This window comes from Parasteatoda tepidariorum, chromosome 1 (genome assembly GCF_982258835.1).
Source record: "Parasteatoda tepidariorum strain Cologne lab strain chromosome 1, Ptep-v5.0, whole genome shotgun sequence".
NCBI lineage: Eukaryota > Metazoa > Arthropoda > Arachnida > Araneae > Theridiidae > Parasteatoda > Parasteatoda tepidariorum.
Window position 1 is genome coordinate 40,295,973 of NC_141755.1, and position 15,190 is coordinate 40,311,162.

Sequence of the window (15,190 nt, forward strand, 5' to 3'; positions counted from 1 at the left end):
TAAGTTAGGATGTTAATTTTAATTCTTGAGTATTTCTTTATATATTGTGCACTTCTAAAGCGAATGTAAAATATTTTTACTTACAATTATGAAATTCGTTTAGATAAAGATAATGCCATGCAAAAAGTATTTTTTTAACAAGTATGTTATATTTTTTATAATTTTATTTAAGAATGGTTGAAACATTTTTACTTGTAAGGAATGCAATTTCTCACATCATTTAAAAAAATTAATTTTATTTAACAAAATACAAAATTTGAGCAAAATTGGTCGAATAGCTCCAATTAGCTCCAAAGTATTAAATTTCAAAAAAAAGTCAGATACATAAAGTTCGATTTCGCAACTATTCACAAATTTTGTATTTTGCTGTCTAAAATATATTCTTTAAAAAGATGCAAGAAATTGTATACCTTACAGTTAAAATATTTTCCGACCATTTTTAATAAAATAATGAAATTTAATAAATATTTACTAAAATGTATTTTTGGCATCGAATTATCTTTGGATAAACTAATTTAATAACTGTGTGTAAAAAATTTTCTATTCGCTTAAAAAGTTCTTGAGATAAAGAAGAAAAAATTTAAATTGACATTATGGGTTCAATCTTTAGAACACTCTCCTAACCAAACTATTGTGATAATATATCCCAGATTGCGGCTACTTCTTAGATTTCAGAGGTCAGCAATCCAAATCCTTCGAATAAAAAGTATGTTTATTCAGAGAAAGCGAGGTTTGATGACTAATTTTGTAACATAAATCATCCTCTGCATTTATTAATTAGCATATTTGAGGTTACCCTCTCTAGTCTTTAAGAATCCGATCATTAGATCAAAAGTTATTCAGGGTGGAATTTTTTGCTCAATGTACTTGCTCCTTAATATTGATTGTATAACTATTTCTTAAGCTTCTGTTGTAATCGCTTATCTAATAATAATTACGTGCACAGTAAAAAATTCCTGATTAAATTATGGTAAAATATGTCAGAATTCAGGTAACGTGTTTGTTTTTACATGAAATCTATATTTTACAGTAAAAGTTTATGTACTAATAATCTGATGCCTCATAATTTTTACAACAATATTTAATTTAATATAATCCAATCACTATTATTATTACTGTAAAAAATTACGGCAAAAAATTCTGGTATTTAGATTTCAGCATTTTGTATTAATTTTAGTGCTGTTATTAAAATGCTGTTGTGCCCTATTTGTATAAAACGGTATATTTCAAATGCTGTCATGTTCACAAAAATTAAACACGTTCTTAGAAATTTGCGCAGCCATACATTGTTTATTTTTGCTTATCAGAGACTGATGCAATGCGCACAAGTAACTTAATATTTTCTTTAAATCTTTAAATTAAGTATTTTCATGCCTATTTTTTTTACCTAGCGACCCCAGGTTCAGAAGTGTGCGAAACCGTTGATTGCAGAGGAAGTCCATGTCCAGCAGTTGATTGTGCTCCAGGTTACAAGCCAGTAAGGTCTTGGTGTGGTTGCTGCGATAAATGTGAACTAGTGAAAAGTAAATGCATTTATTATACGTGCACTATGTTATGTTGAAATTAATACTTATGTTTGATAATATTAACAGCTGAATAACATTAACATTATGTTTGATAACAGCTATTAACCGATAAATAATTTCAACAGCTATTCCCATGATATTATAATTTTAATAACAAAAAATCTTAAATAAATAATACCAAGAAAAAGAAATGGAAATGCATGAATGATTAAGAACTTCATTGGCTTCAAAAAATGTGTGAAGAAAAATATTGTGCGACAATGCAATGTTTTGCAGCATCAGCTCATCTTAATGCCCTGGAATCTTGTCTCATTCATATGAATGCCAATTCTCTTATTAAAGACCTAAGTTCATCATCACTTTTCCTTAGAGCGAGGAAATTCATTTTGCCTTTATTTTCAGCTAAAACAGTTTTTCTATTTTATTTCCCCCTATTATTTTTTCAGATATATTTTTTATGTTTCACTCATTGGCAATCGCGATTACTATATTTTATTTTTCCCCTTTGTTTTATTTCTTTTATTGGAAATCTTAAAAATTAGACAGATTAGCTCTCTGGGTTGCAATATGTCTGCAGCCGCAATTGAGTGTCTTAATTAGATAGACAGCCATATTAGCTGAAAGCAGTTAATAAACGGATTTATTTCTTAATTAAGAGTTTGTATTATTTATGGTTATTTGATTGTTTTATTTGAATATGGTGAAATAAGAAATTAAAAAATTTTATTGTTATATTCCATTTTCCGGGAAATTTCTAACAGAGTGGTGACTTTTTACGCATGCCTTGCTGCTTAATATTGATCGTAAAAGCACTTCATGAGCTTTTTTTTCATTTTATAACTTATATTATTGTTCTGCGATAGATTGCAATGCGTATAAAATTCAGCCTGGACAATTATACCTTTATGGACTGTAAACACTTTATTTGAGGGATGCGCTGGTAGCGCTGCGGAGCAACACCTCCTAGAAAGAACAGGCCTCAGCACGGGTTACCATAAATATCCCTTAGTAGTCCAAACGTAATGACATATTTTGTATTTTCAAACACTGCGCAGCTTAGTACCCCTAACGTAATGACATCTTTCTTATTTTTCGTCTACTGCGCAGTTAACTTCGTCACATCGGACTACTAAATTGATCCGTGCTGAGGCCTTTCTACTTCTAGTAGGTGTTGTGCGGAGAGACAACACGAGCGTGTATACTCTTTGGTTGTTGTACATTAACTGACACTTGGCTGAGAACAATGACGCCAAGAAGCCAACGGGCGTAGAAACAATTATCTAACTAATTGAGAATTATTCGTGAGGAGTGATATCTTTTAACTATTGCCATGATCATAGATCATTAAATGCACTGTCACATATAAATAAATATTACATTTAAAGCTTTTACCTTCATAATATGCTTTTTTTTTCTTTGCATCGCAAACCCAGGTTCAAAAGTGTGTGAAACCATTTTTATTAAGAACAATTAATCTCACTCACGCTAATTTAAATATTTTTTTTTATAAATTTGCATACTGTTGTCTTTCTTTTAACTGACCTTCCTCAAATGTGACAACTTCATAACCAAATGAATGCCCCAATGATTGTCAGCTTTCCAGCGATACCACTAAACTACAAAGAAGGTAACGAGTTGGTAACACTAAAATGTTCTTGCTATCCAGTGTGCCAGAAAAAAGATACTGTTTGATGAAAATTATGAAAAACTATATAATTCATACTATATTTTCTTTATATTTCATGTAGATTGAGGAAAATGTTCTATGGAATCGAATAAAACGGCTATGAAATCTTAACTGATTCATCATTTTTTTTTTGAGGAACAACGAGGTTTATTTAAAAATAAAGGAAATTATTTAACGATTAAAATTTTGAAGATCAGAATAGTTTCGATATTTCGAGCTTAGATGCCTCAAAAAGAATTGTTGCATCAAATAATATTTTCCTCTTGTCATTATATATCCTCCTAATGTTAATATAAATTAAGTGTTTCTGCTCAAAACCTTGGTATGTAAATTTTTTTAAGAAATAGAAAAACAATTATTTTCGGAAAAAATCACAATGTTAATTTATTATAAACCAATTCTTTTCAATTTAATGCATAATTATTTTCGCCTTACTTTTAAAAATAAAATTATCATTGTAGTATTTAGACTTATAGTCAACTATCAATACAAACATGTTTATTCTTAGTTATTTTCTTGTATCAGGACTCCATTTTTAGCGAAGTGTTTTTGAATATATTTTTCTACTTTTTAGAAAATGTTTAGTTCTGAACTTGTTATCTCGTATACTCGCTATCTCGAAATTTTTTAGTGACATTTTTACTTCGAGATATCCAGAGTATACCGTATTTAGTATTAAACATTAAATATATATTTTTTGATATTTTCAGAGTATTTAGCGAGTGAATAAACAATGAAATTTCTTCATCGCATCGTTCTATCAATATTGTTATATAAAATAGATGAGTTTACATGTCTGAAGTAGCATAAATTCTTCCAATTTATTAGCGTCTGCATGCATCAACTGAACATACATGAGTTAGAACTTGGTTTTTCATTGAAATACAGACAAAAAATATCGGACTTGAACGTTGTGGATGGTTTGAGAGAGTTATATTTCTTTATTGATGAATTTGGTTATTTTGTTTCTATGCGAAATACTAATGAATTCTTTCAGAAATGAGTCCTTTTCATTATTCATCCAATATAGTGTTGTTAGAACTATTTTAATTTTAATTTTCCTTCTTTATAAGCATTTTAATTGAATAATTTCACAAAAAGACAAAAATATTAAATAAATATTTAGTTATTACTCGTATATAAATTTAATTACATGCTTTCATTTAAAATTCGTAAAAAAGTTCTAATCGACCTTTCGATATTTTTTTCAACCTTTATTATATATTTTGAAGCCAATGACGTTTTTTATCAAGAACAATTAGTCTTACTCACATAAATATAAACTTTCCAATATTTTTATAAATTAACGTAATGATATCATTGTATTAACTAATCATCATCAAATGGTGCAATCGACCCTTAGGACCTTTGGAAGGAAGCTTAGGGTTTCGCGGAACACCATTTGAGAACCACTGAATTACAGCAACTACCCTTTCGTATCCTGTTAGTGGTCCCACTAATTATGCCAATCAAATGAAAATCGCATAAAAGTATGTTCCGAGTTTCGTTAGAAGTTGTGCCGTATAATGGTTTGAAATGTTTTACTAAACACTTTTAATTTCCATTCTAAAATTATGGTAATATAAACGACAGCAATCTGCTCCTCCAATTTAAAGGCAAAGAATATTTTTTTTAACTTTTGCGGTTGTGGAATAGCTCACAACTAGTATATTAAAAAAAAACATGAATACAAACTATACGTTTTTTTAAAAACATTTACAACAAGTATGGCTTCAAATATATCGAAAAATTTAGCTGGAAATTTGATATAGGCCTTTCATTAGGTACTGGGCATTGCAGTTAGGTTTTGGTTTGCGTTTTATCAAATGAACCATGAAATGTGATTTAATTAGTTTACCTTTTTTTTTCACTTATCGCAAGAGAAGGAAAATTCTGATACTTAACTAAAAACATTGTGATAAGTGATATGTTTGTGAAAGACAGCTTTACGGCGCTGCTTTACACCGAAGAGCCATTACATTATGACCACCCTGCTAATAACATGTAGGACCACCTTTAGCCCTTAAAACTGCTAGCATCAGCCGTGGCATTGATTCCACAAGGTGCTGATAGGTAGTCTGAGGTATCTGGTACCAAGCGCTCACCAACTGGTCCTGAAATTCCCTCCCATTGCGAGGGGGTAGCGTGGTAGCACGAATTTGGTTTTCCAAGTAGGACCACAAACGCTCTATTGGATTAAGATCAGGTGAAATTGGGGGTCAAGACATGACTTGAAAGTCACTGGAATGTTCCTCGAACCAATCCATGACGATTCGACCCTTATGACACGGTGCATTATCCTGTAAGTAAACACCGTTCCCCGCAGGAAAAACTGTTGCCATGAATGGGTGAACCTGGTCTGCAACTATGTTCAAGTAGCTTAGAGACGTCAGGGATTGTTTTATGAGGATTATGGGTCCTGATGGGCCCCATGAAAACATTGTTCCTGGGTAAGAAACCATGAAAACCAGGGCGAGCCCATTGTTATAGATGGAGGGTGATCATAATGTAATGGCTCTTCGGTGTATTTGCGTGAATGAGAGTATCGTATTCCAATAGTCAAGGGTCACTAATTGGGGAGTGCATAACACTGAAAACACTTTTTGTGTTGAAAGAAATGACTAAAATATTGAGTTGTCAACGCTGGAAAATGAACCCCGGTTATGAGATTGACTGATTAGCAATCTTGGTTATATTAAGCACCCAGCTGCAAGGAATTAAGTGTCTTCATTAGCTCGTCTAGTTGGTGCGATAAAATTCTATTTGTTTAACCGTATTAGGAGAAACAGTGTTTCTCACAGTAAATAGATTGATGGTTATTTAACAATTTTATTTGTATAAGGTGAAATAGCAATTAAATAAATTGTTATTTGACTATTTTTTCCAAAAAATTTCTAATTGTGTGGGGATCTTTTATGCGCACATTTTCTGTTTTATATTGATGGTAAAAACTTTTTTATAGCTTTTGTTTTCATTTTATATTGCTTAACTAGTTGTGAATTATTTGTGTGCAACGATATCTTTTAACTTCTGTGATGGTCATACGACATTAAATGCATTGCCACATGTAAATAAATATTATCTTCAAGCTATATGCTGTTACCTTTATAATATTCTCTTTTTTTCGTCTCTTCAAATAGCACTCCCAGGTTCAGAAGTGTGCGCAGCCATCGATTGTAACGGGAATGAATGTAAACTAATTAACTGCATTGAAGGTTCCGCGCCAGTGAGGTCTGATTGCGGTTGCTGCGATACGTGCGAACCAATAAAAAGTAATTTTTCTAATTTTACTGTACTAAGTTATGAATAATTAATATTTTGAATTGGATTTTGAAGGATTAATACTGTTTGTTCCGCTGTGAGATAATTTTAGAAACAAGAAAATCTTTAAGATAAACAATCCCAAGTAAAAGGAATAAAACTGTTTGATTGATTAAAAACTTCAATGGCTTCAGAAATATGATGATAATAAAAATATTACTGAGCGATACGGCCGAATTTATTTTTACCTCTGCCACATCAGATCATCTTGAAGCCCTGGAATTTTTTTCATACATATAATTGCCGATTCTCTTGTTAATAACATGCGTTCTTCAACACCTCCTCATAGAGCGCATGGACATTCATTCACCTCTCATTTGCAACACTCGGCCATAGCAGTTTTTAGAGTTTTTTTCATCATTTTCTTTTCAACTTAATTTTTTACGTTTTACTCTCAGGCTACCGTGGTTTTTCTATTTTGTTTTTTCCGTTAAGCTTTAATTTTTGGGGGGAAACTTAAAATGTTTTGTTTCAAATTTCTTCATTCATATTTTGTAAATTGAGAAAATAAGCGCCTATTTTAGAACGCTTCAAACATTCCGACATTTTTTTAAAAAACATTTTCAAATTTTTTGAAGCCAATGACGTTTTTTATCAAGATCAACTAATCTTAATAAATGCCGCTAATTTAAACTTTTCAATCTTTTTATATATTAACTTATTGATATCATTCCTTTAACTAATCATCATCAAATGTGGCAACTGCAGAACCAGATGATTGCCAAACTGATTGCTCAGGATCATACAACTGTCCAACCATACCAGAAAACTGTCCAGATGGTTTCGAGATGCGAATACCAAAATGTAGATGTTGTCCAGAATGTCTGAAAAATGGTACTAAACTAATTAGTGTAATTTGCATGAAAACTATTTCATTCATACTATATTTTCTTTAATTTTTGCATTGGTTGAGGAAATATTTTGCAGAGCAGTAGTTCATGGTTTCAAATACCTTTCTGCATTCTGTTGGCGGTTGCGCTAACCATGAAATGGAAAACACATAATGGTATGCCCGAAGTTCTGTTGGCCTAAGTTGCGTTACACGATGGTTTGAAACATTCAACTAAAGTGTAAGAATTGTATGCCTGAACTATAGGAATGATACCTAATTCGTAACATGTTCCACAACATGTTTCGTAACAGAAATCACTGACAATTTCATTTGAAATATTTTAATAAGAAAGTACTTTAATCTAGATAGGTTATTTTTATGGTAACAATGTTTTTACTCTAAGTTCTAAAATTTGTTTCATAAATCTGTAAGTGGAACAATTTACGAAACTGTTTGACAAAATCATGTCTCCTGCTCCCTATATCGTTGAATCAATCTAAATATTATAGAGCATTTATTATTATGTGAATACTTTGATCAAGAGTAGCCTGAAGCAAATGGTTAACAATATAATGAAAAAAATTTAAAAATAAATATTTGAACAGCTATAAATATAGAAACAGTACTGTAAGCTAATAAAATGTTAATGAATCATGTTGTTACGTGCTACGATATTCAAGCGTGATTTGTAAAAGTACTGCTTGTAAGCTGCTGCGAAAACGCTATCGAAAAATATTATTTATCTTTATGTTGGAACGTAGGGAGGAAAATGCAGAACCGTTTTGTGATGCCACTATAGCCATTGCATATTGCCTAGCTTTTAAGATTTCTTAAATTTATTTTTTTAATCTTTCTTAATAGAATTTTATTTAAATTGAAGCAATTATTCAGTTTCTATGAAAATCACATTTAGTTCTTATAGTTTTATATTAATTTTATAAAAAAAATAATATAAATATTTTATTCTTTTCTTAACAATTGTGCGGAGGGGTGTCCGTTTTTTCTCCTTAGTTTATTTTCTAGTCATCTCAGATTCCTATATTTTTCCTGGGAAACTGTTGTGAGATGCTTTTGTAGCATTAATCTATAGGCTTTGCTCTCGTGTTTTGTGACTTTTCTACAATCATAGTCAAACCACTCATTTTAGGTCAGTCATTTCAGGTATGGGATAGCTTCAAGTGCAGATTTCAAAATGGTATTTTTTATTGCGTACCAATCAAAAGTAAAGCCTTGTTTCCCTTCTTATTCAACAATTACTTTTGCTAAGTTAATTTTATATTCTTTAAGAATATTTTGATCATTTAATTCAGAAATGTCAGGTTTAAAATCTCTGATTTCTCTCCTGTGATTGAAATTATAACATATTCGGAGTCTCACTTTGGATATCGCAAGGATACGGCCCATATCGACTTGCGTTCCTCTAAAACTTCTCACGTCTATTACATTGCTACGGTGTCTCATATCCACAAGTATATGATCGATCTGGTTAAGAGTTAACCCATCAGGCACCACCAAGCATTCTTGTGTATATCTCTACTTGGGATTGCCATGCTTGTGATGAACAGATTTTCCGAGTCAGCAAAGTCAAAAAGTCCCTGTCCATTTCCATCAGTATCGTAGTGAAGGCTTTCAGCACCAGCGTGGCGTCTAACAAATCCGATCATAGCATTGTAGTCCCCAAATACTATTTTCTTGTCCTGTGCAGGGAAGGAATTATAGCTCTCCATCAGCAGGTTGTAAAATAAGTCTTTTTCCATACCGTTTTTCTCTTCAGTCGGTGCATGAGCACAAATCAGGCTTATGTTGTAATGTCTTCTTTTCAGTCTTATTTTACAGAGTCTCATGCTTATAGCCTGAAAGTCAATGACTGCCCTACTGAGTCTTTGGTTCAAGATGAAGCCAACACCAAAATGATGTGATTTGCCATGGCAGCTGTAATATACACTGCATTCCCTATTTTCAGAAATTCCTTCTCCAAACCATCTGATTTTCTGAATTGCAAGAATATCTAACTTACAGTTGTCAAAAACATGCGTAAATTTTGTAGGGAGCGGAGGTTCCATGCACCAAATCTCAAGTCCCTTTCCATGCCGAGTCGTCTGGATAAAATGGTGCCGATATATGCAATTAGTTGAGGTTTCTGAACTGGGGTTCTTTTACATGGTATTGTAGTTGGCCCCACGACCAAACTGGACGACCAGTGCCCTGATGTAATCCTCAGGGGAAGGGGGCCCGGCTATACCCCCGGAAGCTCGGTACACATTTCAGGTACCTTTTACCCCTTGCATATTGTATTAAATTAATTTAATTAAATTACTTTATTAATTAAATTACTTTATTAATTAAATTACTTTATTATATAAATTACTTACCGAATTACTCATCAATCAAATTACTTTATATCCTCTTTTACCAAGCACAGGTTGTTCAAAAGTTACAAAAAAGAAGTTTTTAAAAATATTAAATTTTATTTAATTTAATTTTATAATGGGAGTTGAACAGCTCACCCAAATCTGAGTTTACAATTATCCGTATTCTAGTCCGAAGCCTTGTAATATTGAATATAACCTAGAAGACAAGGGAAATACTGGAGCAAACTCGACTTCGTGGAAACTTTTTTAAGTGAAACTAACCCGAATTTGCATTACGTAAAGAGGAAAACCGAGAAAACCACCCATGACTCAGTGATTCTAACTTTTGATCCGTAAACTACCGATATATTTTTAAGTATATCTGAAGCAGAGTTCCTATCAATCTGCAACGACATTGAATTAAACCTAGGTCTCCTCATTGGGAGGTGAAACCCCCATTACCTAAACTACCGCACTCAAACCGGAAAGTGTAAAAAAAAGTTAAAAAACGTTGATTGTGAAAGACAAAATACTAGTATTTTTGGTGTCTTTACTTTTTATCGTAAAATTCAATTTTACCAAAAAACAATTCACTATTTCCTGAAAATTACAAAAACAATATATCTCATTCCATGCCTTCTTTATACTTAATATTGGTAGGGAAAATATTAGTGAGAGCAATTACCTCTCTGCAATACTACCATCCAAGCCAATTAAAAATAAAATGTATAATGTGTGATGTCCTAAATTCAGTTAGACATAGTTATATAGCAAAGTGATATCAAACGTGCAATTTAAGTGTAAGAGAGGCATGTCAGATCTAAAAATAATTTTTTTTTTAAAAATTGAAAATTAAAAATCAGTCTTAAAATCTTTTCCAATAATCAGGAATAACAGATAATTGTAATATTTGATATTGCAATGGTTACTGAAACGCCCAAGAATAAAAAAGAAAAGGAGTTTTGTTATTTTTTTAGCAGCGCAACGAAATAATGCTCAAGTTTTTTTCGCTGCAACAAGTAAATTTGATGTATTTAAAAAAACGGGAGAATTTATTTTTAAATCAAAAATTCTGTTTAATTTATCACTGTTTTAAAACAAATTTAAAATATTTTCAGTTTAATTTAAATCTGAGATTTTAATTAGGCTCAAGCAAATATTTCTGTATGAAAGAGCAGAACATTACAGTTTTATAAATAATTTTTCAGTTTCATTTTGTCAATATAAGCACCCTCTAAAGTTATCCTAAAATAAGTACTCTTCTTTTGTTGTAATTGATTCTTAAAGCCTATTTTCTCCATACTACCAGATACTTGTGGTAAAAACGAAGTTTATACTGAATGCGGTTCTGCATGTCCCGTAACTTGCGCCAACTTGGGAAAAGATCAAGTCTGCTCTGCACAATGTATCACAGGTTGTTTTTGTCAAAAAGGATTAATTAGAAATGACAATGGTGAATGTGTACACCCAAATCAGTGTCCAAAACGTAAGAAAATTTTGACATTTAAAGTTTATAAATTAATTCAGTGTAAAATTTTATTTTTATAATAGTGTTAAAAGGTTATTATCTCTAAGTAAGCACTGGAAATGTTTGAATTTGCTATGATATTAACCATTTGCTATGATTTGCTATGATATTAAGAGTCATGATATTAACCATGACTTATTTGTAAGTTCCAAGAATCTGTTGGATATTATTAACAATTGTGATGAATTTTCAGGATATTACTTCAAACTATAAATTTATATATTATGTATACAAATACGTTTTTTCCAGTTTTACAAACAAATACATTTTTCTAGTTTTAATGAAGTAAGTTCTGTATATTTTGTTTTAAAAATATATATATATATATATATATATATATATATATATATATATATATATATATATATATATATATATATATATATATACCAATAACCATAAAATACTCCAAAAGTTGTTCTGCTGCCAGTGGTTAACTTTATTTTCCAAAAAAATGAGCTACATTAATGCTTCTAGGTTCATATGAAATAAACAGGAAGATTAACCATTGTCAAAAAACCTGTTTTCGAATCCAGGCAAATAGGAAAACGAATAATCGTTTCCACATTAAACGTGTGTGTATCTGTAACAATGTTAACGTGTACATTTTTGTTGAACTATTGGAGTACATAAACTCTTTTAAAAATTTATAAGAGCATATTTATAAAAATATATGCCTATTTTTCAAACTTCAAATCGAATAGAATTGACTGTAGATTTACTTTTTCAACAAACACCATTTTTCGTATCTTTTGATGGACACAAATTAAGAAAATTAATTAATTTTAGATTTGCCATGTTTATATGTTAGATCTTCTCTAAAACATTTGAATACTATTTAAATTTACGATTATGTTTAGGCTTAAGGTAATATTTCAATATAAAAGATAATTTAGATTATATTTAGCTTCATTTTGCCATTTTTTATATCCTCTAAAGTAATATAATATTTTTCTCTTGTTACTTTGATACTCTAAACTTGTTTTCTCAGCAATATCAAATACTTGCGGTAAACATGAAGTTTATACTGAATGTGGCTCTGCATGTCCCAAAACTTGTGCCAACTTAGGAAAAGATCAAGTCTGCACTGCACAATGTGTGATAGGTTGTTTCTGTGAAGAAGGATTAGTTAGAAATGACTATGGTGAATGTGTACACCCAAATCAGTGTCCAAAACGTAAGAAAGCTTTCATAGTTTGAAATTTATAAATTTATTTAGCGTAGCCACTAATTTTAATTGTAGTGAGCGAGTAAACTATCTTTAAAAAAAAAAATTCTTGAAAAAAAGATGATTTGTTCTGTTGATCTGTTTACATGAATTCAGAAGATTAATTTATATTTAATGCATCATGTTAAAATGTCTGATTTTAGTCGTGAACATTTTCAATTTTATTTAAATCTGTAATAGTGTTTAGTTTCAGTGCACTATATCTTTATAAAAGCAGAAAACTGAAATTTAATTTATATTTATCTTTATTTTGATGTTTTTAATATTCTCTAAAGGAATATATTATTTTTATCATTTTTGTTATATTGATAATTTGAAATTGTATTAACAGCACCCTCACCTACTTGCGGTAAAAATGAAGTTTACTATGAATGCGGCACTGCATGTCCCCAAACTTGCTCTAACTTGGGAAAACATCAATTCTGCATCGAACAATGTGTCGAAGGATGTTTCTGTCGTGGTGGATTAATTAGAAATGACGAGGGTGCATGTGTACATCCAAATCAATGTCCAAAACGTAAGAAAATATTGATTTTTTAAAATAAAGTAATTTTTTTACAGTAACTTATATCTGTACTAGTCGCAATCGCATGAGTTCTTCGGGGTGCCTAAGTCAGTTTGGCCTGTTACCTCTTCATCATTCGGTGAGGATCGTTGAGGTGGAAACATGGTTGCCTAAAAATAAGTGAAGGAATTAATGAAGTGTGCAAGATACTAGTGCAAGTTTTAACAATATTATTTTTATGCAAACTCGGAAAGCACAGGAACATACTATTAAGCATGAATAAATTAAGAAAGAAACCGAGTCGTTAAAACCAAAAGGTGGTTGGTATCCACTGGGCCAAACAAAATCTGTTGGATATTACTAACGATTGTGATAATTTTTTTGGGATATTACTTCAAACTTAAAAATTATATATTATATGAAATAATAAAACAAACCTGGGTTTTTCTTGTTCTTATTAAGTAAATTTTGTATATTTTGTTTTAAAACAAGATACAAATAACCGAAAAAAACTCCAAATGCTATTCTGTCTCCAGTGATTATAAACTTTATTTAAAAAAAATCAATATCAGTTCTGCTTCTAGGTTCATGTGAAATTATCAGAGAGCTGTTTTCGAATCCAGGCAAATAGGAATGCGTAGAATAGCCGAAACATTAAACGTGTGTGTATGCATGAATGTGTACATTATTGTAGGACTGTTAATGTGTACATAATTTTGGGACTGTTGGAGAACATAAACTTTAAAAAAAAACGTAGATCATATTTATGAATTTTTATTTTCAAAAAGATATGCTCATTTTTCAAACTTCAAATCAAATATAATTGACAGTAGAGTTTCTTTTTCAACAAGCATCATTTTTCGTATCTTTCAATGGACACAAATTCAGAAAATTAATATATATTTGATACGACATTTTTATATGTTAGGTCTTTTCTAAGTTATTTGAATGTTATTTAAATCAATGATTGTGTTTAGGCTAAAGGTAATATTTCTGTATAAAAGATAAAAAATTTAAATTTAGATAATATTTAGCCTCATTTTGCCATTTTTGATATCCTCTAATGTAATATAATATTTCTCTTTTGTTACTTTGATTCTCTAAACTTGTTTTCTCAGCAATATCAAATACTTGCGGTAAACATGAAGTTTATACTAAATGCGGCTCTGCATGTCCCAAAACTTGTGCCAACTTGGGAAAAGATGAAATCTGTACTTTACAATGTGTCGAAGGCTGCTTCTGTGAAGAAGGATTAGTTAGAAACGATTACGGTGAATGTGTGCACCCAACTCAGTGTCCAAAACGTAGGAAACCTATGATAATTTCAAATTCATAAATTAATTTAGTGTAGCAACTAAATTTTATTGTAATGAGAACGAGTAAACTATTTTTATATACAGAAATTTCTCCGAAAAAAGATGATTTTTTTTTTGTAGAAGGCAATCGTAGTTAACTAATATATGTGTCAGTTGTTAATGGCAAACTACAGTAAAATATTATTAACAATTATTGTAAGCCTTCTGGAGCAGTACTGAAACTTTAAAAAATTAAAGAAAATACACAAACAAATCTGACTACATTGTTTCGACTTAGTTCTGTTTATTTTTGATGAAATATATAAGCTATTGGAGAGCATCTTCAAATGTTGAACTACGTATTTGTGTATTTCAAACTGTTTAAAATACATGTTTATTTTTCAACCATCGAATTTCACGTCGGAAATTTACTTTTTCAAGACTATTCTTGCTTTGTAATGATTTGTTAGATGGATTCAAAAAATTAATTTATATTTAAAGCATCATGTTAAAATGTCAGGTTATAGTTGTGAACATTTTCAATGTTATTTATATTTGTAATTGTGGTTAGGCTTTGCGTACTATATCTCTATAAAAGGACAGAAAACGGAAATTTAATTTTTATTTATGTTCATTTCGATGTTTTTAATATTCTCTAAAACAATATATTATTTCTTTTTCTGTTATATTGGGACTTTAAACTTGTTTTCTCAGCACTTTCAGAAATGTGCGGCAAAAACGAAGTTTATAATGATTGCGGTTCGGCATGTCCCCAAACTTGTGCCAACTTAGGAAATGATCAAGTCTGCACTGCACAATGTGTCAAGGGTTGTTTCTGTCGTGAAGGATTAATTAGAAATGACCAGGGTGACTGTGTAGATCCAAATCAATGTCCAAAACGTAAGTAAATAATTATT

The 15,190-nt window shown here is 30.7% G+C and overlaps 1 protein-coding gene across 1 annotated transcript in view; it reads left to right on the forward strand.

Moving 5' to 3' along the window:
• The window catches only part of LOC107452389 (zonadhesin), a 93,312-nt gene that overhangs the window by 13,678 nt on the left and 64,444 nt on the right, over positions 1 to 15,190 (forward strand). The window contains exons 6-13 of the mRNA XM_087153610.1: positions 1,392 to 1,523; positions 6,354 to 6,485; positions 7,243 to 7,368; positions 11,027 to 11,203; positions 12,237 to 12,422; positions 12,805 to 12,990; positions 14,076 to 14,282; positions 14,988 to 15,173. Of these exons, the coding sequence (XP_087009736.1) occupies positions 1,392 to 1,523; positions 6,354 to 6,485; positions 7,243 to 7,368; positions 11,027 to 11,203; positions 12,237 to 12,422; positions 12,805 to 12,990; positions 14,076 to 14,282; positions 14,988 to 15,173 (1,332 nt within the window). The remainder of the gene's footprint in view (positions 1 to 1,391; positions 1,524 to 6,353; positions 6,486 to 7,242; positions 7,369 to 11,026; positions 11,204 to 12,236; positions 12,423 to 12,804; positions 12,991 to 14,075; positions 14,283 to 14,987; positions 15,174 to 15,190) is intronic.